The sequence below is a fragment of the Echiichthys vipera genome (genome assembly GCF_963691815.1).
Source record: "Echiichthys vipera genome assembly, chromosome: 7".
NCBI lineage: Eukaryota > Metazoa > Chordata > Actinopteri > Perciformes > Trachinidae > Echiichthys > Echiichthys vipera.
The window spans coordinates 8,390,127-8,416,267 of record NC_139832.1 but is presented as its reverse complement, the minus strand read 5'-3'; the positions used below and the strand labels follow the sequence as shown (position 1 = coordinate 8,416,267).

Below are 26,141 nucleotides of genomic sequence, written 5' to 3'. Positions count from 1 at the left end.
GAAGGAATACAAAATAAATATTCACTTTTTCTGCTATATAGCATCATCGTATGTTTCTAATAATAGCGCTTTTACACATTTCTTGAAAATAAAAAGTGATTGAGAAGTTTTAATTTCACTCTTTAAATGGTTCCTCAGACTGACACCTTGAATTGGTTGTTTGTGCTTTGATGATTGCAGCAGCGACACCACCACCTGCAGTAGTAACAGTAGTAGAAATAGCTGCAGCAAGGGTCAGTGTTTTGCGAACTGAATACATGTTAAAGTAATGAAGACGTCATCAGTTACGCAGACAGTATACTGTACATATAACAGACAGGGAATTTGTATTAAACGTATCTTTTTTGTATTAGAAAAGAAGAAACAAGACCTTTGTTTCCTCAAGTGTATGCATTTATTCAGTGTTTCCTGATATGAAACGCACATGAAACATCGTAAAAGAGACACATATATATCTACAACATAAAAGTCCCATAACATGACTATCACCACTCACATGCATGATGTATCTCTAAATCAAATGTTTTACAGTAAGAAGATTTGGATAAACTATACATCATTTACATAACATTTCTTACCATGCAATAAAAAAAATTTACACATAAAAATACTGCTTTAAAAAAATCTAAATACAAAGAATTTAAAAAGTAAACAGATCTGTGCACCCAAACCCCAATTTTTTGCTTAATCGACAAGTTGTTACACAAACACGGTTTCTTTTTGTGATGTCTTACAGCTACTGTAATTGCACCTGTTGCATGCTGGTTAGTGTCCTTAATTGTATTGTAGCACCATCTTATGGAGACATTTGGTAGCAAACTTTACATTATTTACTGTAAAAAAGCAAACAAACAAAACAGTAAATGTAGTTACCCTATTCTGACAATAGATACTTTTCTCTTCTGCTTCATACACATAGACATAATCTACATATTTTCTACAAAAACATCGGGTTGTGTTATGAATATGAAGGGAAAAGACATTTAGCGGTGAGTTCTGTCCTGTGTGGTGGGAGGTGTCAGTGTTTCTGCTTCAGGATAAACCAGGAAGCCAGAAAAGGTGGTGTACCTTCCCTGGTTACTGTAAACAGCATAGCGCTCATCCTGCTGACTGTACAGCCACACGCTGTCGCCCCGGCGCAGAGACAGCAGCAAGCTCTGACTCTGCATCTCCCGTCTCTTTGATGTGTCCTCGTCAAACACCATCGCCTGCACCTCACCCTTCCCCGTCATCAGCTTCACAGAAACGGCCTTGCGAGGATGTTTCCCCACAGTGAAGGCGAAGAAGTAAGCACCCGGGAAGTGACAGGTGAACAGGCCTGAGGTTTTGTTGAAATGCCCTCCGATGTTGACGTACTCCACATCAAAGGTCAGAGGTGGCTTGTCCTGCTGTCGGATACTCTGACCCATGAATGTGGACGTCCGTGCTACAGAGAAGGCAGACCGTGGCTGCTCTGACGTTTGACCTCTGGCCAATGGGTCAACGGGGGGGCATTGTGGGTAGGACATCCCTAATTGGGACAGGTGGTTGCTGATGTGGCCAGTTGGAGGGATGTAAGGATAGACAAGGTAACCAGAGAAGGTGATGTACGGGCCAGCATTGCTGTACAAAGCATATTGAGGACTCTGCTGTAAAAGCAGCCACACTGAATCCATTTCCTCCAAACTGATCATTACGCTCTGGCTTTGAACTTTCCTCCCTTTCTTGCGGTAGTCATCATACGCTATAGCCTGCACCTCCTCACCATTCTTCACCAGTATCACAGAAAGCATTTTCTTTGGAAATTTCCCCACGACGAAAGAGAAATAGTAAGCCCCGGGGATGCGGCAGCGGAAGTGACCAGTGTCTGGATTGAAATCCCCTCCAATGTTGACCATGAGCCTGTTGAAGGTCACTGCCTTGTCCCTGCCTCCCACTATGCTGTTGGTTCGTGTGGCAGAGAAGGCAGAGCGCAGACCTGTTGTCACTGGAGGGGCATAAAGGGGCGAAACTGGTCCAGAGCAGGCGACCATGATGAACACACACGCCAGGTAGCAGCGTGTGCTCCACTGACCTGATAAACAAAATCAAAGAAAGGACATTTACAGATGACAAACATACGTCACTGAAAGTATTAGTAAGTTAGATATTTGAGACGTTTTTGCTGCATAAAATAAAGTTGATTCTTGTAGTTCCTAAACTGGTTTGTCAAGCCAGCGGATGTTAGCTTAGATTAGCACAAAGACTGGAAACAGGTGGATGCAGCTATCCTCTAAATCTCAACTAACATGTTATAGGCCTGTCTTTTTTGTGAAATCTGATACGAAAACAAAAAGGCTCTGTGGACTTTGTCACTGTTGGACATAGCCAGCTAGCTGATTCCCTGTTCCCCCATTAACGCTAAGCTAAGCTAACCGGCTGTTAGTGTCATATTTACAAAACAGTGGTTTCCATCATTTCACTTACCTCTCCACCAGAGAGTTACTAATAGATTTTTGCTTTAAAGGTTCAATGGCATGCAACTAGCGGTGACATACTGGTTATAGGCTACTGTAGAAAAATGGCGGTGCAACATGGCGCTAGGCTATAGATGCTAGATCATACCCACCAAACAAATCTGGCATATTATGCAAGAGTCAACTCTTAAGCAGCTAGCTGAGCAATGAAAGGTTAGAGTTACAATTTGTGACTTATAAGTTCTTATAATACCCGTCTATGTGTTGGCACCTGAGCAGTATGCCTGTACGATCTAACATCTACCCGACATAGCGGACTCCCTTGAAGCTAACGAAAACACAATTCTTTATTGTATGTCTTTGCACTTTACTGTTGTCATGTCCTGTCTGCCCTGGTGGTGTCATGTTCTGTCTTGTCTGGATGTATGTCTACGCATGGGATAGCGGGGAACGTAATTTCGATTCCTTTGTATGTATAACACATGTGAAGTATTGACAATAAAACTGACTTGACTTGACTTGACTTGATTCTTAGTGTACAAAATACAGTACAGTACAAAATAAACCAGCTGTATAATATAATATAAATTCTACACACAAGTCCTTTAAAATGATAAGATAGCGGAAGAAATATGTTTTTACCGAAAGCTGTTTATCCTTTTATACATTTTTTTTGTTTTTCTTTGTTAAATACTTCACTTTCTAAAAGTTATTCAAAATAAAAAATTAAAAAGAAAAACATCACTGTTTAGTTGAACTGCCCACTACTCATATCATGTGATGAGGGGTTACACACTGGGTATCGCTGCAATATCAAAGTGAAATGCACCCCTTCAGTTCAGGTGTCTATCGGACTAAACTTAACCTATATTGCCTGTATATAAAATCTGAATAAGTTGATAAGGAAGTCTGGCTAAGCCCTGTTGAGATAGATCTTGCCGCTCAAATCCGGCGCTCTGTGGGAGCAGCAGCCCCTGTAATGTGGCTGATAATGTCTGTTCTCTCTGTGCACTGAGAGAAGGGACTAGATTAGGCGCTGGTTCATCTGTTCCTGTGTGTGTGGAACAATGGAAAAGTTTGGAGGACTGGTGAGGTGGGGCAGGGCAGAATGCTAAAAGACACCACTTGGATGAGTTTCAGAAAATCCGTTGTTATTATTATATAAATATTTTCATGGAAATTGTAGCTTTTGGAATATTTTTTAGGGACTTCTTTTACATTCTTGAAATCCTGCCATTTTACTTTTACATACAATGGCGAGCATGCAAGCTTTTATTACTATACTATTTTATGATGTTTGCATATATACAGAAATATGCAAATCAACCTGTAAGGCAACAAACATGAGCAGTATTTATAGGCTCAGATTTCACACCTGGTTACCCGTAATATACACATTTAACAGCACTCTAATAATAGATATTTAGCCCTAAACTGTGGTGGAAAAGCCAAGGTCAGAGTCAGAAAATGGGATAAATACTCTCATCTTCAGAAATAAACTTTTCAAAATACATTTTTCAAATTTCAAAACAAATAACGTATTCATTTTTGATCAGAAGCCACGTTTGAGTTGCAATAATGTCAAATAAAGACTAATTGAATACTAATAGAAAGCAGATCATACATACATTTCTTATTTCCCTTCTGTATCTACACAGAGACATCATGCTTAAAAGAGTCACCAACAGAAATATCAAACCCACCTGTTGGTCTATGTTGGGACAAACACGGCATAGTGGACTTCGTCTTCTTGGATAGCTTCTTTTTTTTTTAAGTTCCTCTTAGTTTGTTGCACAGCTAATGCCCATGTAACAGGCCTGACACCCAGAGAGACAAAGCTTCTGTCCAAACAGAAAGTCAGGAGGAGGAGCTCTGAGTCTCCTCCAATCTATAGCTCCCATTCAGGTTGCAGTGCAAAAAAAGTGAAAATGCAGCTGTGCCGTACGGCCTCATTGGCTCGTTTCAGTGTGAAGTCTAATTCAGGCTTTGTTTGGTCTAAGACAGACGGAGTAACCGTGGGATACAAAGTTTGGCTTTTCAAATTCAGATAAACATTTGCTTCCAAATCAAGCAGATAATTTAGATAAACAGGTCCTGGATGAGCCTGTGAATGTTCTCATTTGTCCAGGTCGTCGTTATCCTCAAAGCAATTTCAGTCAAAAGCAACTGGACTGGTTATTTGTCTAGGAAGACGTTTCACCTCAACGCCCGTCGCCACTCTAACGACGGGCGTGGGCACTCGGAGCACAAAAGGTTTCAGTGACATCATCGGCCTTGTGAGAGGTTAAATACCTGGATCTCCACACCAGTTAGTTGGACCAGTCCCAGCCTGGTCAGATGCGTACATGAACTGATGAAGCCTCTTGGATGAGAGGTGAAACGTCTTCCTAGACAAATAACCAAGACCAGTTGCTTTTGACTGAAATTGCTTTGACTTTTAGATTTATCACAATAAAAAACCGATGTGACATTGTTTCTGAATAGTTTACAAAAAGTGCAGGAATGATTCAATGCAATTCGATTCAATTTTAGTTATAGTGCCAAATCAATAACAACAAAACAAAAGTTTTCTCAGGACACACTACAGAGTAGACTCTCTATGACTTATTCATGATTTACATAGACCCAACAATTCCCCCGTAGAGTACAGTGGCAACGAAAACCTTCCCTATAACAGGCAGGAACGTTATAGTTCTGATACACATCTATAAGGTTAGCAATAACACTACTAACTGAGTATTTTAAAATGTACTTCTTTAGCCTTGCTAGATATGCATTATTTGTTTTCCAGTGTATGTCCTCTATTAAGGACCTGCAGGAAAACTTTCCTCCAGGCACAACTCTATTCATCCTTTGAAAACACTGCATATATGATTATTATTACACTTTCTCTCTGTTAGTCCAGTTCCACTCAGCATCAGTACAGGTGCACTTGTTTTATATTCACTGTAACTTCAGTGGTCCAGCTGCCTTCCTGCTCCACCAGCTCCATCCACCGTGATGACGCACAGAACCCGGAAGACGTGTGTTTGCTGTCAATGCCAACGACAGAGACGAGACACTGAGAGCTAAAAACCCCGCATTTAAGTCAAGATGACAGGACTGCCCCGTAGGATCCTTAAGGTAACCATCTCACACTTTCAACAGCACCATGTGTCACTTTCATGCCGTGGCCCCAAACTCCCACACACGCGCTCTGAAGTCCCGGTGATTAACAGTGGTGTTGTTGTGCGCTAACGTTAGCATCCAGCTCGCTAACGCCTGTTTGCTTCACTTCCGTCTCATTGCTAGGACACGGTGGGTTCAAAACACATCACGCATTTGTGAAAATGTGCGGATTAATGTGCGGGGTGCCGGGATTATCTTTTCTTACTCGAGATCGAAAGAAGTGTTCTCAAATTGCGTTTGATCAGGTTGTGGTGCTGAGTGAATGGCTGGCTAACAAGGCTAACGATGCTAACCCCGGCTAGTTTGTTACAAGGCTAATGTAAGGAGGCCAAAAAAGTAAAATGTTTGAGCTTTGGTGTTGACGCATGCGCAATAACATCTAGTCTTCAATTTATCAAATTTTTAAAACATTTAATTTCAAATTGGGATTCATTACAAATGAGGAAAGACGATAATACATCACTTTTTAAAAAGTAGCTGTAAAAAATAAACAAATTTAAAAAACTAAACATTTTTTGGGTTGTCCCATCCTCCTTCTATTAGCCTTGGGTTTTTAGCTTTATTTGTGTCTAGATGGAAAAACATAGGAACCAGCTAAAGCTAGTCTGGTAGCCTGACCTCTCAGTATTATGCTTTTAATTTTGTTTGCAGTTTGAGTTCTAGTCTTTTTGTTTTGACACTTGGTGAATTGATTGACATTCCATCACATCAAATATTAAACATATATATACACAGACAGACACATTAGATAATACATAATACATAAGGGCCATGCTTGTTATTATTCCTCACTGTTCAGAGTTTAGAGGTTTGATCAGCAGCCCACTGAAGATGCTTAAATGTTTATAAGTGACCACAGTGATGTGTTGATACTTCTCTAATTCTCCAAATCCACAATTCAATTTGACTTTAAGGTCACAATTCTAATTTCAGCTTAAACATTTATTTCCAGCACTGGCAGCTGTGCCATTGTTAGATTATCAAGTCTGGATTTGTAAAGATCAAAATATTGTTGGTTTTATTCTGATAACGATCGCTCAAATTTTCAAATTCGTCTTTAAAAAGATAGGATACATAATATCAAGTGTGGTTTAACTGCCATGTTTATTTTTAAAGGTCACATTTAAATAATTTATTTAAAATGAGGTCATCATCAATCCTGCTTTTGATCCTCTGTTGCCTAATTAAAATTAAAAGGTCATTTCAGTCGCTTTTTAACTTAGAATTGAAATTGTGACACCCCTAGCTGAAACTGTCTGACCAGCAGCCACAGATCACACCATATGTTATTTCTAATCTTATGATACACAGTCTTCTATTTGTGAGCCCACTATTTATCATTCATTCATTCATCTTCAACCGCTTGTCCCTGTCGGGGTCGCGGGGGGCTGGAGCCGATCCCAGCTGACATCGGGCGTGAGGCGGGGTACACCCTGGACAGGACGCCAGACTATCGCAGGGCACATAGAGACAGACAACCATTCACACCTACGGGCAATTTTAGAGTCATCAATTAACCTAACACGTGCACGTCTTTGGACTGTGGGAGGAAACCGGAGAACCCGGAGAAAACCCACGCAGACACGGGGAGAACATTTAGTTTATTATTATTTTTTCAAATATGTTTTAATAGAAAAGCCTCACAGAAGCCACTTACTTTTTCCCTTTTCTTTGATAACTGCTGTAATTTTGTGTATTCGCGTATAATAACCTGACATTGCAGCTTATGATTTGTAAAGGAATAGTGCTCATTGCCTGTATTGTGTTTATTGAGGGAATTTAAATGATTTCTAGGGGACGTTGCACAGGTGGGTAAGTAAGCAGACGCAGACTGGTGTTGGTGGGAAAAGGTGGAAGGGCTGGGAACAGTACTTAGCAGAGCGAGCCCTTGAGCCCTCAGAGCGTGTGACTGGGACCGGGAGCCCCTCTACCGTCTGTGTTTTCACTGCATGGTTTTGTCTGTGGGTTATCTGAAACATTTCAGGAATCCCACTCAGTTGCATTCAGAAAAAGAACGGCAAAAACAAGAGCGCCGGCTGTTGCCAAGCATTATTTGAAGCTATTTTTCTCATCCATAGTTGGGATCCTATTAATTAAGTTGTTGTCATCTAAAACGCAAGGCTGCATTTCAAACGGGCACAAGCATATGGTAGATAAAGAATATAATCAAAGGGTCTCTTAAGGCAGGATAATTCTAGCATCAATACTGCAGATTGGAGAATGTACAGTGAAGAGTAGTGAACCCTGCAGTTTAGATAATGACGACATGCATATTAGCTTGCTCGCATTTTCTTAATAAAGGCATCTATCATGTTTTTCACTCGTGCTGCCTTATGCATACCACAAGAGATGTCAGATAGCTGCTCCTCTGTCACAGTAAAGGTGTGTTTCTGTCGGTCACATAAGTTTGGCGAAGATTTGCTGCAGTGGCAGATGGAAACATAAAGTAATGGTCTCCTGTGGTGCGGTGGCTGAGTCAGTGTCACCTCTAAAAGGCAGTTACAACAGTTCAGAGAGAGTCGTCACCATTGACTCACTACTGCAGTCGAAGCCACCCTCCCGTCTGGGACAGTCCACCTCCTGCTGCCTCCCGTCTCTGTTGTGAGAATAATCGTGCTCTCGGGTGTGGGCAAGGGCTTTTATAAGTATTTTGAATCAGTCATTTTAATAAGGTTTTACAAATAAAAATCCCCAAGGATGTTTAATAAGATGCATACACTTATTTTTAGATTCAGTGATGTGTAGTTTCTACCAGCGCAGTTAACTGTAATGCTTTACGCAGGTGCAGATGTCTGTAAATCACAGCTTTATTTATAGCGGTTATAATTTATTACTAAGAATTACGCTGTTTCCAAGTGTCCGCAGTCTCTGAAGGAGACGAGCATAAAACATTCCAACTATTTTCGTGTTTTTTCACCTTGTGCAATCGTGTCTCAGAGCGTACTCACACTGTCCTTCCGCACCGCGACCCGGGCTTTAGGGTACTTGTCCCTCCTCCCGCGCCCCAGCCCCGTTTGTACTCACACTGTCAGGGCCTCGGCGTAGACCTCGGAGTATTTTTGCGTCCTGTCGACTGTTTTTGAATATTTTCATCCGACCAAATCTGCAGTAAACACTCCACCCCCGCACCACACCAACGTGAACCTTTCACCGCCATTGTTGTTGTTAAATTTCCGCGCATGGTCCGTCCTTCTATTTACATGTCCGAACAGGCAGACATAACGCTACTGCCGTAGGGCTCGTACACGTGCGCACGCTCGTGCTCGTACATGTGCAAACGGCTCCGCTAAAGCCCAACCCGTCCACGGCCCGCTGGCCGCAGTTATGCGCGGAACGGGTGCACTCACACTGTTTAAAGGTACTAGGCTTTAGCTGAAAAAACGGTTTTGGCCCGGCCAGAAGGACAGTGTGAGTACGCTCTCAGTGCACCTGCCTGGCCTGAACAACAGGAATTGCATCCTTACTGAAATATACAGTAGAGTTCCTGAAAGGCGCCTTATCACTGTAGTGGCAGTGCAAAGTGAAAGCACTATATGGCACAGACTTGTGATACAGTACCACCAACATAGTGTTTTTTCTTTCTCTGTACCAGGAAACTCAACGTTTGATTGCAGAGCCCGTCCCAGGCATCAAGGCAGAGCCAGATGAAGGCAACGCCCGCTACTTTCACGTGGTCATCGCTGGACCTCAGGACTCACCTTTCGAAGGGGGCACATTTAAACTTGAGCTCTTTTTACCGGAAGAATATCCCATGGCGCCTCCGAAAGTACGCTTCATCACCAAAATATATCATCCCAATGTCGACAGGTTGGGGAGAATATGTCTAGACATTTTGAAAGGTGAGTCAGTTCTCTGTCATGTCACGGTTTATGTGTGGTGGACGTTAAAGGACATTTTTTCACTTGACCAAATGTGTCTTTTCCCTGTTCTGTCTTTTGTCTGTTGAGTCACTCTTGTTACTGTAGGAAAGCCTGTATGTATCCTGTCCTCTGATGTATTCTGCCTGTGAATGAAGTGGGGGATTTGCCAATTACAATTTGCCCAAAATATCAAGGGCCTCTTACGTTACACTTGTGATCCCTAACTGGAGCTTTGTGCCACTGTGACGGCAGAACAGCACTGTCTCTTCATTGCCCCTGCAGCTTTAAACAGTCTACTGTCCCTCTGCTTTTCTGTGTATCAATTTTAGTCTTATTTATCCCTCTGTTCTTCCCTTTTTCCCCCCAGATAAGTGGTCACCAGCACTGCAGATTCGCACGGTGCTGCTATCAATCCAGGCGTTACTTAGTGCACCCAACCCTGATGATCCCCTTGCAAATGATGTTGCAGAGAAGTGGAAGTCCAATGAAGTTGAAGCCATAGAAACAGGTGAGAGCTGATCTGTCCGCGTTCAACTGAAGGTTTATAACACTTTCCGCCTCCGTCATTTGGATTTTAGCAAAATCGAGCATAGATCATAGACTGTATACAAAGATGGACAACATGACTGCTCCCCTAAAGCGAAGCAAAAACATCTTGGTCGCCCCTTGGTGGCTGGCTGCAGTACAGGTCTTGAACCCAGCCCCTTCTATGTAAGCAGATGGGCCAAACTAAAAAATTAAGTACGCGTCAAATACTTTTTTACTAAAGATGGTTTGTGTCTTTTTTCGGTAGTTCTCGGAGTTTGTTCAAGTCACCAATTTTCTAAAACGTCTGGTTTTAAGTAGTTGCTATAAAAACAGTATGTGACATCATGAGATTAGGTTGTGGTTGTGGGGTGGGGTTCTTGCATGTTCAGGTTTTAAAAAATATATATATATTGTTAAATTTTACATAACTCATGTTAATATTCTGTTTTGTTTTCTTACTTTGCAGCTAGATCATGGACCAGGCTTTACGCAGGAAGCAAGAATGAAGTGTAGAGCAGCCCGACAAGTGGAAATCAAGTGTGATTACAACTCCTCGTGTTCTGCCAAGACCTCTTCCTACTTCATTTACATTTAAAGGACACCGTTTTAAACGTAAACATAAACGTGAATTTATTGTAAAGGAAAAAAAACAAAACAAACGACTGCTGACAATTGGTGATTTTAAACGCACACTCGTAATGAAACGACTCGTCTTCGTCCTAACTCACTACTGTTCAAATGCATGGGCATCAGTTTTTAGACTCACCTTGCTTTCTTTGTACGCTTTTGCCAACTGCTGCTTTAAGGAGCACATTTAAGGGTCGGGGGGTGGGCGGGGTCAGGGGTTTTAGCGGTCCAGGACTAGGGGAATGGGTGGAGAGTAGAGACTGACTAGATGTGGTCACTATTGTTTACTTCTTACGTTTCTTTTAGCTTTGTTTTCTTGTGCCTCTGTTTTGTTTTTATTGAAAGCAGCTAACTACTAGTCGCCCATTGTACGTAGACACTCACCCGGAGGCCGACCTGGAGTTTCATGCTGTGTAGATCGCCAAGCGGGACACAGAAACAATCGTAGCCCTGCTTTTTCTTCCAGTCACATCTTGCTACATTTTAAATACAAGATAATATGAAGACAAACTGAGCCTGTCACATTGATGTTATCCAACCATTCTCACGGTAGGCTCTCAGACAGCAGAGTGTGGACGGTAGGGTGGACATTGAGGACCTTCCCTTAGTTTTTAGCACATGTTTTATTATATTCAGTCTTTTATATGTGAACTTTCTTGCTATTGCCATACTAACTACTCTGCTCTACTCTAACTACCCCCCGTATGTCATCACAGTCCAACGCTACAAGACTCAGTGGTTTACTTCTTCCAATGGCATTTATTTCACAAAGCAGTGGTTACATTTGCGCCGTCAGTTGTTGAATAGCGAGGGTGGGGCAGAGCGTCGAGGACGATCTGAAGGAGAGGAAAGGCCGGGTCGTTACGGGATCGAACTCCAAGAGATCCAACGACGGCTCTGACTCTCGACTGTTGTGATTGGTTTTGGCTGAAATGTCTGTTTTCAGTTCACTTTTTGTAAATTCATTCTTTTTATTAATCTGAGGAGGAAAATGTTTTCCTGCTCTCAGAATGCTACGAAACAGTCCACCTGCATACTTTTATGTTCTGTAAATAAAATCTGTTGATTAATAAGTCGTTGTGTGGGTGTAATTCTTAACGGGACACGTGTATGTTGTTTATTTTGCCTGATTAGAAATGTTCTCAGAATTGTGTGGGTGTGTACAGGCGGGACAGGTTACACCCTTATCACTCATTAGCACATGGATTTTATAACTTCTCATAATTCACATTATAGCTCGACTTTTGAGGCTTAATCAGCTGCGTAGACTGCACTGGACTTTCTAAGTTAATTTTGTTTTTTATACATTAGAAACAAGTAAAGTTAATTTTTTTTGATAATGCAAACTATCTTCCAATGTTAATAATTTAGTTGCACAGGATGAAACTTTTGAGACAGACTCACATCACGCTCACTCTACTTTAGTCCTTTGACTTGATAATAACTAGTTCTTCCTGATATTTATGTATAATCAGAGAGTTTAACACTGCCTATAAAACAATTAAAGAGTATTTTGTGTTTTTATAGCTGTAGTTCTTGTAGAAGTCAATTACTTTGCAATGGGGACATGATACAAATACAATGAAACATACACAGATAATCAGACACTGTCACTTTTAAACACCTTTAACAGTTTCACCTTTGAACACATCCCGGGGTTTAAAGACAGTCCACACCCACTAGAGGGAAGCCCTGAGCTTTGTAAGTAGCCTGTAGCTGCACAGCAGTGAACCCAAGAGGCATGCTGCTGTAAAGTGTCCCTGCACTGATCTGAATGCTGTCTTGAAAAGCATAAAACTGCCTCTTTACAAACTGTTTAAAATGACCTGCTCTGTTGAGTGTGTCATATCAAAACTCAACTCTACTCAACTTTTGGGGCGACAGTAGCTCAGTCTCCTCAGGCTGGAGAGGTGCCAGTTCATCTCCTAGGCACTGCTGAGGCGCTGTTGAGCAAGGCACCAAACCCCCTACTGCTCGGGGCGCTGGTCACTGGCAGCCCCCTCGCTCTGACATCTCTCCATTAATTGCACCCTATGTGAATTTCAATCACAATGTGCACACTTTTATTTTTCTCTGTGCCCTAGTGTAAATTTGAAATATTACAAAAAAGATTGTATAAATTGTTTCTGTTATTCTTATATTTTATATTTCACTGTTTATATTGTTCATTTTATTTTTATATGTTCTACGATTTAGTGTTTTCTATCCACTTTGCTGCTGTAAAAAGGACATTTCCCCTTTGTGGGACTAATAAAGGAATATCTTATCTTAAGGGCTTCACAGAGCAACATTAAAATTGCAAACTAAGATTAGAGAATACACTAAATACAATATTTTATACAGATAAAATACAACAGAATGAAGTAAAATACACTCAAGGGTTAAAAATAATAAATTACAAACACAACACAATGATGGGTTTTCAATTTCCTTTTATGAATACTGAGGTGTCACCTGCATTAATAAATATATACATAAAACATGTATTTCTACATTTTTGTTCACATACACTTTTTTCTGTATTTCTGTGTCCATATGTAAATAAGCCAGGAGGTCCAATTTATTCATACATATATCTGTTTATTTATTTATTTCAGCGTGTATTGATTCATTTATTTATGTATTTATTTCTGCAATTGTTTATTCATTTCTTTCAGAATTAAAAGGGGTGGAATAAAATAAGTTTATACTCCTTCCCACTCCTTTTCAAATATGTAAAAATAATTTATATTATTTTCAGTTTACTTTGTTATACTTTGTTATTGTACATTTATCTTTCTCTCTGTTTTTCCCCTTTTCTTAATGACTGCTCATTAATGTATGATAATTGTTTTTTTCACATATTCGAAATAAACTATCTAAACTAGACTTTATGTTTTCGTTTATTTATTTATTTCTGAATTTGTTTATGTTTCTCTGCATGTGTGTACTATTAATTTGTTAATTTATATCTGCATTCATTTATTCATGTATGTATGCATTTATTAATGTATTTATTAAATTGAGTGTCATGTTTAGTCCTCTTGTTAATGGTGAACATGACACTCGTGTGTGTGTGTGTAACGTGGTGGGAGCGGAGGGGCGGCTTGTTGCGCTGCTCTCAGATCAGCTGGTAGCAGCTCACCGACCCCAGACAGCTGGGAGCGACTTGGTTGAATCGCGCGTGTTGACAGCGGCACTAAAACACCATGGTGGGTCGGCTACAATACAGGCTACGACCAGAAGAAGCAGTCTGACATTGCACAGGAATGACTGACCCGAGTGCACGCTCTGTGACTGGGACTATCTGAAGAGGACAAGTGGGAGGATTTCGGGAGACACACCGCTGCCGCCGCCGCCGCTTCTGCTGCCGCTGCTGCTGCTGCTGCTCTCTGGGTGAATCCAGAGGGTTTTTTTCCTCGCTTTCCCAACATTTTTCCCCCGACACTCGACGTATTTTAGACGTAAATGATGAAGTTTAAGCCCAACCAGACCAGGACGTACGACGGCGAAGGGTTCAAGAGGAGAGCGGCGTGTGTGTGCTTTAAAAACGAGAAAGAGGACGAGGTAAGAAGGGCCCCGTCGAAGTTTGAACTCCTGTCTGTCATACACTGCCTTATTTTTTTATCAGTGTGTGTTTACGGACATGGCAAAGGAAAACGCAGGCTGGTATGCAGCTTAATAGTGTGTGTGTGTGAGTGTGTGTGTGTGTGAGAGTGAGTGAGTGTGTTTAAGTGTGTGTGAGATTGAGTGAGTGAGTGCACATGTTTTTAATTGAGGTGCTGGACAGAGGTGAACATAATTTGGCTTAAACTCAAAAATACTTGACCTACACGCTTGCACTGCAGCCAGCACTCAGCAGGAGACCGTCACTTTCATTTCCTGTCCCAGAGTATATCCAGTACTACCTCATAATCCATAAAGACAAGGCATCCACATTTTTTCTGTCCTTTGATGCAGAGGAGGTCATTTCATTGTCAATCCTGCAGCTTCAGGAATTTATTTGGTTACACATTTCTTTAACCACAGATGCAGTTTTGTAGGTCTAATGCTGCATGTGATTATAAACTTTAGTGCCACCTCGGCATGTTATGAACCTCAGCCTTTGAATACCACCTGTCATATAAAATGTTGCATCTACCAGTCTAGTGGTCTGTTTCCCCAGCTTGCACTGGCGTCACCTGCTGTGGTTATTGTGCAGTAAATGTCCATATTAACACATGTCATAGGGATTATTAATCCTTTACTGAGGAGCAATTCCTGCACATTTGCTGCATTTCCACATGCATATATATCACATGCGCATCATGTTTTGTTTTTACCTGTATGCTGATATGATTGGGATTGGGTTGCTGCAAAATGTGGCTAATCAATTCTTATTTAATCTTAATTAAATAAAGTGTCACACAGCAAAATGAACAAATGCAGGACCTTTAAATAATCTGTTTTTATAGCTGAACGTCAAATGTGGCATTCTACCTCACTAACATTGAATGCACCCTGCAACCTAACAAGGTAATGTGTGTGATGAGAAACTTTTAGGGACATACAGAGTATACACACTGACGTTACAAATGACCAGGTTTGAATATGTCTCCCATTAGACTCATTCTGCAGCTAACATAAACTCTTAAAACAAGCCTGGAAAGAGCGCAGGCATTTTCCAGAGCATTTATTTTCATTTGATGCTACCAGATGTTTGTTTGTGTCGGTGTAGTCACTTAGACCTGAGTTAATATGGAAGAAGTTATACACCGGGGGCAGGGGTTGTCCTAGATCCTAGATCAGAATGCGTCTGCCTGGAGACAGAGGCCCTTCTCAGGACCACATTCGATAGGCGGAGTGGGGTTGTAGGGGGTGGCTGGAGGGCTTGAGTGTCACACTGTGTCCTAAACACCAAGTGACCTATCAGCTGCAATTTATAGAAAGACGGTGCAGGCACTCGCTGTCCTCTGACAGATTTGTTTTCCTGCACGTCTCCTCCTCCTCCTCATCACTCTCTCTGGTGCTTTTCATCACAGTCTCTCTCTCTCTCTCTCTCTCTCTCTCTCTCTCTCTCTCTCTCTCTCTCTCTTGCTCTCTCTCTCTCTCTCTCCCTCTCTCTCTCGCTCTCCCTCTCTCTCTCTCCCTCTCTCTTTCTCCTGCTTGTCTGTGACAGGGTGCTGACACATGCTTAAAGTCACTTTGATTATTGGTGATTGCACTGGAGGATGATAAAACGCTCTCACCTCACACACCGTGCTGATGTCCTTCATTCTCACTTTTGCACTTTGATTGTGTGTGTGTGTCACACTTTACTGTTTGCGGTAAGCTATCCGTCCAGTCTGCATGCCTGGTTTACAGTCACTTCCTCAACTTGTCAGCTGGAGTTCAGGAGGACAGGAACAGGGCTGCTGCGGTATTAAAGATTAAGTCTTTTTAATCTTTATGTCACCACAGTTGCTGTAAATAGCATATCAAGTATTGACAGTTATTATGTTGTAAATAAGAACCATTTCAGTTTCCAAGACTATAATCAAATTTGGGATTTTGGCTGGGCACTATGGTTAAAATCAGTATATTAATAATATTAACAAGATAAATCAAAATAATCAAAGTTGTATTAGTCAAAATCCTTAACCTGTGTAAAACATGAACCTCAATAGCTCACCTACAGTATAGTTTATCATTACAGTTAGCTCTAAATAATTCATTTGGACACGCGCGGTGTTCATATCATCACAGTATGTTTTTGCGGAAAGAATCTTTAATTAAAAATGATGCTGACACTTCATGAGGAGGGCATCAGTAGTAATACTGTGTTCTTGGTTTTCATTTTACTGTACAAAAGTTTATATTATTTCGGCCAACCGCTGTATATTTATGTCCCTGCATCAGAAATAATAATAATAATGATATGAAAGAAACTAATGATACTTTGATACCTCATTCTAAGTATCATATCTGTCAACAGCGTCTAAGCTGAATTGCGATCAGGTGTTGATCCCATTTTGAAGCTTATGTGGACGTGCGCCGTCGAAGCTCTTCCTCACTCTGAGCTCGCACTGAGGTGTGTGGTGCCTGTCGGGGTCATTAACCTCCTCCGCTAAGCTCTTTTTGTTTTCATACAGAAAGGCGACTGCTGATCCAGTGGTTTTTGAAAAGCCCTTTGGCTATGAGTGTTTGGGTGTAGTTGCGTACGTGGGAGTGCCTGCGTGTTTCACATGGCGTTTGAGTGAAATTGCGCATGCATGTGTGTGTGTTGAACCTCTACAGCCCCCAGGGCCCTGACCGTTTAGTGTAAGAGACTCAGATGAGACTGAAATGAGTGCTCTCATCCACTGCAGCTTTTCATTTACCGCCTCATCATCAGCCATCACACAGCAAACTCTTTACACCACATCAGTCTCATACAGTGTAACACTCCTGTCGGACATTAAATACATTAGCACAGGGATTCATTTAGATCACGTTGTAGCGATCTGATGGCACTGTTAATGAAAGTAGGAAGGTGCAGGATTGTTTTTCAGGGATGCAGCATTGTTTTGCATCCTTTTGCATCAATGTTTTGCTTTTTCTTTTTAAATATAATTCAATGTCTCCCTAATTTAAGTTGGCTCTATAAAGCGTTGGGTGGTGAACCAGCTAGGTAAAGATCTAACTGCAGGTTTTAGTGTCTAAATGGCTACTGCAGACTCAGTTTACTGAATGTGATATTACATTACTGCTAAATCTCTTGTACCTTCTGACTTGGCCTGTTCTCTATAGAAGTATTGACAGAGTTGCCTGTGTTAAGAATACGTCACACAGTCTCCAGAGAGACACCCACATGCATTTAAGCATTTATATCAGTGATCCAAAACATGTAAGCAGGTTAACAGGACCTCTTTGTCTGTTAGAGTTTTATTTAGAGCCAGACTGATACATTGGTTGGCCAATACTATCGCCTGATATTTGCTTATTAGAGACAAATTGGTACCTATCGGTCGGCGTGTATGTTTTATGATCCACACTGATATTTCGAAACCTATTTTGCAGAACATATAATGCAGAAAATGGTTCTTGAAGTGATTGAGAACCATATCTATTTATTTCACTCTTATTTTCTTTTTTTTTCAGTGTTAATCTCTAGAATTTGTTGACAATGTAATGCCTTGTATGTTAAATATTCTTTAATAAAGTTATTTACCTAGTACCTTTGCAGAGGCATATTGGTGCAAAATCGATGCATAACCCACATCTCAAGATTGAGCTGATCTGAGATTTCTTGTGGGTTTTATTTTACTCCTGGCCTGGTTACAGAATTGAGTTACAGCCAAGCAGAGTCATGCAGCATGAAGTTTCACTCATCACAGTCATTTCTATTCAATAGAGACTGCCTTTGAAGGCACTGGAGATGTTATCATTAGTGCTCTGCAAAAATCTGCCGTGCATCCATGCACTATCAGGTCTCAGGAGGAATGCACGCCACCTCTTCTGTAGGGAAACCCACGCTGGGGCAGTTGTGTTCCTCTATGATGCCATGCCGAGTGTAAGATGATTTTTGGGGCTAGTTCTCAATCAGTCTTTGCTGTCAAGAGATCTATTACAGGGTTACCCAGTGTCGGAGAATGTAACTGCTGCACATGTCCGTAAGGATTCAGAAAGTATTTACACGTGAACTGAATGTGGGTCAGTGTGGTGCCAGATAGGGTTTGAGGTCAGGTGACTGCGTCTCTCGAGCGGGGCACCATTCTCAAAAAAGACCGAACTGCATGTGTTTGAGGTCAGTTGAACATAGTGTGTGGCTTCATTTTGATGATTTCTGATTAGACTGCTGATCTGTCATCTTTCTTTGTCATAATTTACAGCTCCTCAAACCCCGTTGTTGAAACAAATCATGACTGAAATGGGCCACTGCAGTGTTACTGTACATGTTGGACTGTTTCAGAGAGGGGTTCATTTTATTTTTTAACTGTATTTAGTGTTGAGGGGGCGGTTTGTGGTACAATTGAACAGTTTTTCTTTATATTATGTAGCCCACCTAAAATAATACGGTATTCCTTACAGATATTGCTTGTATTGTTTCCCCCTGTGGTCACATCTCAGACTGCAAAACTATAGAGCAAGAAGAATGAGTTAGGGTTTAGTGTTAGGAAAATGATATTGGGTAAAATGTGTGTGCCCACCGTTATAGTAGATCTATTCATGAGTATCTGTTTGTGCTTTCAATCCAGTACCATCTAACATCAAAGAACAGGTTTCTCTATTTCATTTATTTAAATTATGAGGGAAAGAGCGTGACCTGATCAGCAGCCCAATCCACACCGCGCTCATGTTGCATTAAGAAAATGAAGTGAATGACTGGCATGACTTGTGAGATGTTCAATACACATCCTGCTGAATGACTAGCACCGCAGTCATGTAGCACCGGACACCTAAAGTGTTGACGGACTCTAAACTTGGGCATGCCGTTGGCGTGTTTTTTGGCTCGCCAAACTGAGCAGCAGAGACCTGACGATAGGCCTTTCTCCTTGACAGGTGCTCCTGGTGAGCAGCAGTCGTCATCCAGACCAATGGATCGTGCCAGGAGGAGGAATGGAGCCTGAGGAGGAGCCCTATGGGGCTGCTGTTAGGGAGGTGTACGAAGAGGTGAGCTCATCCGCTGAAAAAAGGAAGAAAACCAACAAACATCATGTACTGTAACTGTTCTCCTCTACATTTGGTGGTTGGAACAAGGGTGGGGTGATAATGTAATATGATCATTTAAAGTCTTCCAATCAAGTCATATGGATCAAAATCATATATCGAGATATCGTGATGCACTATAACGTCATCTAAACTGATAATAACAAGCACACTCGAACCAAAACGGGCGTATTGAATAGGCTTCTGTACTGTATGTGGTAATTTCATTTAAACTATTTATTTATTGAATAAGCAGACTACATGCTATGTTGTGATATACATCATTATCAAAATATAACAACTTTATCGGGATAAACTATTTCGGCCATAACGTCGAGCCCTAGTTGGCACTACTTTAAGGCAGCCAGTAAACCATCAAAAGTCCATAGTGGTGGTTTTTGCATGTCCGTCTACGGATGCATACACCTGACATTACCATAATAATGTGAAAATCTACTTGATTTGGAACTTTGAGTTTGATCATTTATCACAGCTTAGTTTGTTTTCAGTGGTGTCAGTGTTGTTATTCTGCTGCACAACAATGCAGGTAGCAGGACTTTGCTGTAGAGCTCAACTGGTTGTGGGAATTTCCGACATTTGAGTAACGACGGTTGTGGTTGTGCTCGCACAAGTTATGTTGTCATGAAATGGAAGTAGGAGATAAACAGTAAGCAAACAAGAGTAGTGTGAAAAGGACATTGTGAACTAGGTCAATCCATGTGTTCAAAAGGTCTCTGGTGTGGAAGCCAACTCGCCAGAGAGTTAGATGTTGGAACTCCGCACAAGCATGCGAACGCATCGGTAAGAAAAGTTATTCAAACCCAGAGTCAGGCTTGCATTGCCAAGTGAATATGCAAAAAAACATCAAGTAGGCTTATTAAATCCTGCAAAACCACTGAAATGGCTGCCATTATGCAAACGCATAACAGGCAGGTCGGTCTCTGCTCAAACGGAAAAAGATGTATGCTTATATTTGATGAATTTTGACAGGCTAGAGGCACAGAGAGTATCGCAACAATTATTTCAAGTTAGTGTCGTCACTGGTCACAGTAAGAGATGCTCCCACTGTTTTATGAGCCAGATCCAGACGAGGGATGGAAATATTTGATCTGTCGATTGTTCTGGGGTTAAGTAAAGGGGGGTGCTGGTAGTCGGAGTGGAGTGAGCTGTGAGCCTCTGCCTGGGATAGTAGTGTGCTGACAGTTTTGAAGTATGGCAGTGACATTTGGGAAGGGTTTCCAGTTACCCACATCCTGGGCCTCCCAGACCAGACATGTACCTGAATATAGATGAGCTGCAAACCGACTGCTGTGGGTTTGAGCTAGCCATTCAGAACGTCACGTTTTATACCCTACTGTTCACTGTCATAGTTTTAGTTTGTGCAGGTGTGAGATTTGTTTATCCTATCGGGTGATTTAAAAAAAAAATTAATATATTTTTTTGTATAATCACTACAACAAATAAATATGACATATTGACAAAAGTGGGGAAAATATGCTTCAAATAAAATGTATTATCATGTGCTTTCTCTGATGCTTTTGTTTTAACTAACTTGTAAAGTGTACAGAGACGATCTGGGTGAATGAACTTTAAACAAACCCAAGTTGAAGTTAAGCAGGTTTTGATAATGTAATGTGTTCAAACTGGAAAAATGACAAAGTTACTGTATGCTCAACTGCATGCGTACTGACAAACGCTTGCTTTTTGAGAGTGTTGTTCATGTAGATCATTTTACCACAAAGCTATGCACAAAGGAAATTGAGGAGCCGCTTTGCAGCTGCACAAAATTAAATATGAATTGCAAATTGTGGTTAAACTGCTCCGGAGAGACCTTGGAAAACATTCAAAACCATCTTTAGAAAGGTCTTTTTTTATGATAGTATGAGGATGTCTTGTATATTTACTGCAAGAACAATCAACTATAAAGGCAAGTTTACACTATACAAAGAGTATGTTGCATGGAAATGGGACACAGCAATTGGCTACTGTGATGTTCCAGACATCCTAACTGATCTTGGCACTTCTTACATGAGAGGCAAAGTCTGAAATATGTCACACAGCAAGGGCTGAACAAAGCCATGAGCTCCTGGAGTGCCTCTGGTTTTCCCTCAAGCAACAGGGAGATTTTTTTCTTTACAAAAAGTTGATTATACATGCAATCTGTATCTCTTCTAGTGACCCTTGATCTCAGGGTGTAATTTTCTTCACTGACTTCCATTGATTTTGGAACTTCTCGTGTGTTTTCCCGACCCCCGGGTTAGAAACCGCTGCTCCAAGGATCATGTGAGCTGAAGACATTTCCACCGCCACATTCAGTAGTCGTGATCTTTCAAAAGTAAATGTGACACAAACTGTGCATAAGCAGAAATGGATCTTGACTCGTGCGCCATACTACTTGTGTTAAGCCCCCCATGTCTCCTCGTCCTGTCAATCAGACTATGTTTAGGTCTACCTGGTCACCTCTGCTATGCTGCCTCACAAGCGTGTGGTGATGCTAGGATGGTACAGGGTATCCTGCCCTTAATGTCCAACTAAGAATGTGCTTCACGACAGAGACAAGCTGTTCCTAATAGCAGGTCACACGTTGTATGAAACTATTGCATTGTGACAGCTCTCTTATTTATCTGCACACTGACATGAGAGAGTCTACTTAATGAGTTACATGTAATGTTCAGTACCGGGGATAAGCAACACTGTGTGGTCGCTCAAATGTAAATGTACTGAATTCCTCTTGATTCTTCGTGTGTGTGCAGGCTGGTGTGAAGGGGAAGCTTGGCAGACTACTTGGGATATTTGAGGTAAGTTTGGCGAACTCATGGAAAAGTAAAAAATTCTCACGTGGCATGAAATTCAATTCAAATTGTGCATCAATTTAGTTGGTAACTACTAGTGTCATGCTAGAATGTCTATGCAGGCATGCTTCCTGCTTGTGTGCCAGTCCTTAGAGTCAGACAAGTTAAGTCTTTTTATTCATAGCATCTATAAAGAAACAGTAATGTGTTAACATTGCCTTTAGCTCCGCATTATTGACACAGTTTATTGCAGTCATATAAAGTAGTGTCTTATTTTAACCCTTTGCAGCAAAATAAAGACACAAAGCACAGGACGTACGTCTACACCCTCATAGTGACAGAGACACTGGAAGACTGGGAGGATTCTGTCAACATTGGTATGCCTCTACGTTTTAGACTCGTTTTGCATCGCATTACTGATTATTTTGCATAAAACTGATTGTTTTGCATAGATGATGCTGCAGGTATTTACCCAAGCGCAAAAATAAGACTTATGCAACAAATTGGTTTTGTTCCAGAGGTTTATTGACACTAAATTCATTTGATTCATGTTTTCAAACCTATATATTTTGGTTTTCTGGCTTATTAAAACATGTTTATGTAAATCACATCATTACACAGGGTCATAATCGTTCTGTGCACAATCATAGTGGCATAAAGAAGTTATTTTGACAATCAATTAAATGGATTTTGTTGTCTTTTTGACACTAGAGAAGGTTGAGAAAGACTGTTGGGGCCTCCAGTCATCACTTTGTAAACCGAGAAACTAGGACACATACTTATCTAAGTCAAACCACCCGATCTACAGTGTTTACAGTCCCAAAATACTGACCGAAAAAGACACGTGGCAACAATTTGGCCTCCTGAATGAACTACCGCTGCATGTGTGCTCCATAGCGTTATTGATATTTCCCTTATTCGTCAAATCAGCATCAGGAGGTGTCATATTATACGATCATTTATTTTGATTATTATTATATGATTTTTTGGTCTTTTTTAAACATTTGATAGTAAACTGAACAAAAGTACAACTGAACAACAGTATTTCAGTATTGCAAATATTATATGTACATCACACATTGATAATAAAAATAATAGCAGCCATGAAATTAATATCTTAACCCCCCATTACTTCTCTCTTAACATAATGTGGGATGTATAGTCATGATGTGTTTGGTATTTCAGGTCAGTTGCTTCTCTTGGACCTGGTAACTCAAAATGTTAACTATTCCTAACTCGTCTGGAAAAAAGTGGTTGTGACAATTTCCTCCCTTCACCCGCAGAAATAGAGTTCAGCCTGTTCACAAGGGGGAGGAATGTTTGCTGTGCCCAGTTGTTTTCCAGTTATCATCCCTCACCGCAGCCCCCTCCTTACTTGTCCTCTCTTGCCCTGCGTGAGGTTCTGTGACCGTGCTGGTCTAATTTACTCTCTAACTCTCACACCACCCTCCGATAATCACAGGCCAAATTCCTTCACTCAAATACTGTTTGGAATTGAAGTAAAGTATGAATAACTCCAGTTCACCGGACACATCGATTTTAAAGGAAGGTGCTTTTTTACTAAGGTTTGGTGACTTAAGGGCTTCATAAAAACTTAGAGTAGGTCAGGAATGTCCATTTTCATTCTGACTTTAGGACTGCAACATGTGCTCAACCGTTTATTCTTGAGATTGTTGTATAATATAGTGGTTTAGCAATTAAATGTTATTTTCCCTGTTGAGCAACAGTACTCACCGCTCAAGCAGACACACACTAACACTGCTTAGTAACATGTCACGTCAGTTTCATTACAAATACTTACCATTAAACGTGGGGGAGGCAGTTTATTTTTTTGTTGTTGGACAAAAGAAATCCATAATATTGTAATTCAAGTGTTCTGAGAGAAAACTAGACTTCTGAACCTCCTCTTGGCTCTGTTTTCAGCCTTTGGAAAATCTAGCCTGTGGAGGGAGACTTTGCCAATTACAGGTCATTAGAGAGAAAGAGACTGAGAGAGAGAGAGAGAGAGAGAGAGAGAGAGTTTCTCTATTGGCTCAGGACAGAGAGGGGAGAGAGAGAGAGAGAGAGCTGCAAGTAGATGTCTCACTCAGCTTCAAATTCAGATGTTTCTTTTGCTTTTAACCTTTTGCAGCTTAAAATAATGTGTGTCTTTTCAAACCCCTCCTACCACACCTTTGCAACATTGGAATAGGGAACCATTTTTTCCCAAAACCTACATCCTGACGGACTCGATACCACAAGACAACAGCCAACATTCAGTATCATCCAAGTGTCACCGAGCACAACACCAAACCTCTACCTGTTCATTAGCTCTTGTCCTCTTCTTTAATGTTTCACAGGAAGGAAGAGGAAGTGGTTCAAAGTTGACGAAGCCATCAGGGTGCTCCAGAGCCACAAGCCTGTCCATGCAGAGTACCTACGCAGACTCACAAACACCTGCAACCCCACCTGCGGTCCTGTGTGTAGCCCGACTAACGGCAACACTCCCAGCTCCCAAGTGATGGACAACAACACGCCTCACTATGTTGTTTGCTCCACACAGGCCTCAGATCTAGCCAACAGATAGGACCGTCACCAGCAGCGAGCGGGTGTTCTACGAGGACACCTGGAGGAACGAAAGACTTCTGCATTGATTGCATTAGTAACGCAGCCTCTTAATATGTACAGTATGGGCTCCCTTGAAGTTGATTTGAAACCTATTTTGAGGGAGTGCCAAAACATTTTCCAACTATATTTAAGATTTTGTATGTGTATTTTTTTAAACAACGTTCACCAATAGAGAAAATGTGTTCAGTGACATGTTTAACACGTTAAGCTTTAGATGGATTTTCTTAGTGTGCTGCTTATGCAATGTAAAGGTCCTGTTCAGTCGCCATGCCAAATATTTGACGAGCAGTGCACACAAGTGTTTGGGTGGTTTCCTGGGAAGTGTTTGCGCTTAGAGGAAGTCATATCCCCATGATGACTAAGTGCCAAATAATGTGCTTTGGCAAGACGTTTTGAAGAGGAGAAACTACGTGTGTATGACTCATTTGCATTTTTGGTGCTTTTTTATGACACTTTTTGGCAGTAAAACTAAAGGCACCTCACTATAACGCAAGTCTTATGAGGTATTTCTGCTAAGGAGAGCTGAGGGCAAAGTCTGCCTTTATACAAACAACATTGCTCCTTACAAGTACACACACTGTGATAAAGATGAGGTGAATATCTGCAAAACCAGCCAACACACTAACATGGAGACTTAAATAGGTCTTCCTCAAACAACCTTTCGTTTGTACATATAGTTAATGTTGTCATGCTGACTGTTAAAATTTAACAAATAAATTAGGTTAATTGATGACTCTAAAATTGCCCGTAGGTGTGAATGGTTGTCTGTCTCTGTGCGTCTCTGTGTGCCTTGCGATAGACTGGCGTCCTGTCCAGGGTGTACCCCGCCTCACGCCCGTAGTCTGCTGGGATCGGCTCACGCCCCCCGCGACCCCGACAGGGACAAGCGATTAAGGATGAATGAATGAATGAATGATAATTGGTACAGTTATATAAATATCAGCTTTTGTACGGTGGAACAGAATTGCAGTTAGCATTATCAAAACTCACAAATGTGCCAAAGACAGACAGTATTTAACGCAGCAGACTGTACATACATGGAATAATACATATCTGCAGAAGACGCTACTATTACAATTAAGTGCTTTAGACAAATGTGAAGTCCTGTTAATGTCTGGTTTTTGAGGAGAATTACAATGTGCTAAAGTGTGACTCTTCTAAGTGCCTTTCCAAACACAGTACTTAATTGTGTTTAGTTTCCAGACACTGTACATGATCTAACAGCACTGACTTACATACACTGTCAAAACCAGACCCTCTTTAACAGTATTTAGTATGCATTGGTTGAATTTATTTATTAATGTTTCACAGGGAAATACAACTCCCAACCGTCATTAACAGGAAACTATGACAGGAAGTTAGGTTCAGTGTGCCAGACTTTTTGTGTGTGTCAACACCGCCGAAAGACAGCGCAAATGATGTGCAGTTTATCATTTATCATTGACTTTTGTACTTTGGAGGATATAGACATTTAATTGATAGGCCTTTTGTGACTGGAA

At 41.1% G+C, this 26,141-nt stretch overlaps 3 protein-coding genes across 4 annotated transcripts; 2 read left to right on the top strand and 1 right to left on the bottom strand.

The window, feature by feature from the left end:
- Positions 1-983: 983 nt before the first annotated feature.
- On the bottom strand, positions 984-2,746 carry c1qtnf13 (C1q and TNF related 13; the record flags this gene model as incomplete). The annotated part of the gene is made up of 2 exons (XM_083916399.1): positions 984-2,053; positions 2,740-2,746. 2 exons carry the CDS (start codon positions 2,744-2,746, stop codon positions 984-986), a joined length of 1,077 nt encoding a protein of 358 aa, XP_083772525.1.
- Positions 2,747-5,458: 2,712 nt separating this feature from the next.
- ube2na (ubiquitin-conjugating enzyme E2Na) lies at positions 5,459-11,685 on the top strand. Of its 2 annotated transcripts, none has more exons than XM_083916991.1 (4): positions 5,459-5,558; positions 9,196-9,442; positions 9,831-9,971; positions 10,462-11,685. In XM_083916991.1, exons 1-4 carry the CDS (start codon positions 5,529-5,531, stop codon positions 10,584-10,586), a joined length of 543 nt encoding a protein of 180 aa, XP_083773117.1. In that variant the 5' UTR covers positions 5,459-5,528; the 3' UTR covers positions 10,587-11,685. The 2 variants fall into 2 exon arrangements, with proteins under 2 accessions (XP_083773117.1, XP_083773118.1); XM_083916992.1 differs by having other exon boundaries at positions 10,458-11,685.
- Positions 11,686-13,845: 2,160 nt separating this feature from the next.
- On the top strand, positions 13,846-26,093 carry nudt4a (nudix (nucleoside diphosphate linked moiety X)-type motif 4a). The gene is made up of 5 exons (XM_083917358.1): positions 13,846-14,164; positions 19,097-19,207; positions 21,997-22,041; positions 22,325-22,412; positions 24,375-26,093. The coding sequence occupies exons 1-5, from the start codon at positions 14,066-14,068 to the stop codon at positions 24,599-24,601; spliced, it is 570 nt and encodes a 189-aa protein (XP_083773484.1). The 5' UTR covers positions 13,846-14,065; the 3' UTR covers positions 24,602-26,093.
- The last annotated feature ends 48 nt before the right edge of the window (positions 26,094-26,141 follow it).

Coding starts and splice junctions, on each gene's coding strand:
- nudt4a (XM_083917358.1), top strand. CDS start 14,066: ATGATGAAGTTTAAGCCCAACCAGACCAGGACGTACGACGGCGAAGGG. Junction 22,042..22,324: donor GACTACTTGGGATATTTGAG/GTAAGTTTGGCG, acceptor AACCCTTTGCAG/CAAAATAAAGACACAAAGCA. Junction 22,413..24,374: donor GGAGGATTCTGTCAACATTG/GTATGCCTCTAC, acceptor AATGTTTCACAG/GAAGGAAGAGGAAGTGGTTC.
- ube2na (XM_083916991.1), top strand. CDS start 5,529: ATGACAGGACTGCCCCGTAGGATCCTTAAG. Junction 9,443..9,830: donor ATGTCTAGACATTTTGAAAG/GTGAGTCAGTTC, acceptor TTTTCCCCCCAG/ATAAGTGGTCACCAGCACTG. Junction 9,972..10,461: donor AGTTGAAGCCATAGAAACAG/GTGAGAGCTGAT, acceptor CTTTGCAGCTAG/ATCATGGACCAGGCTTTACG.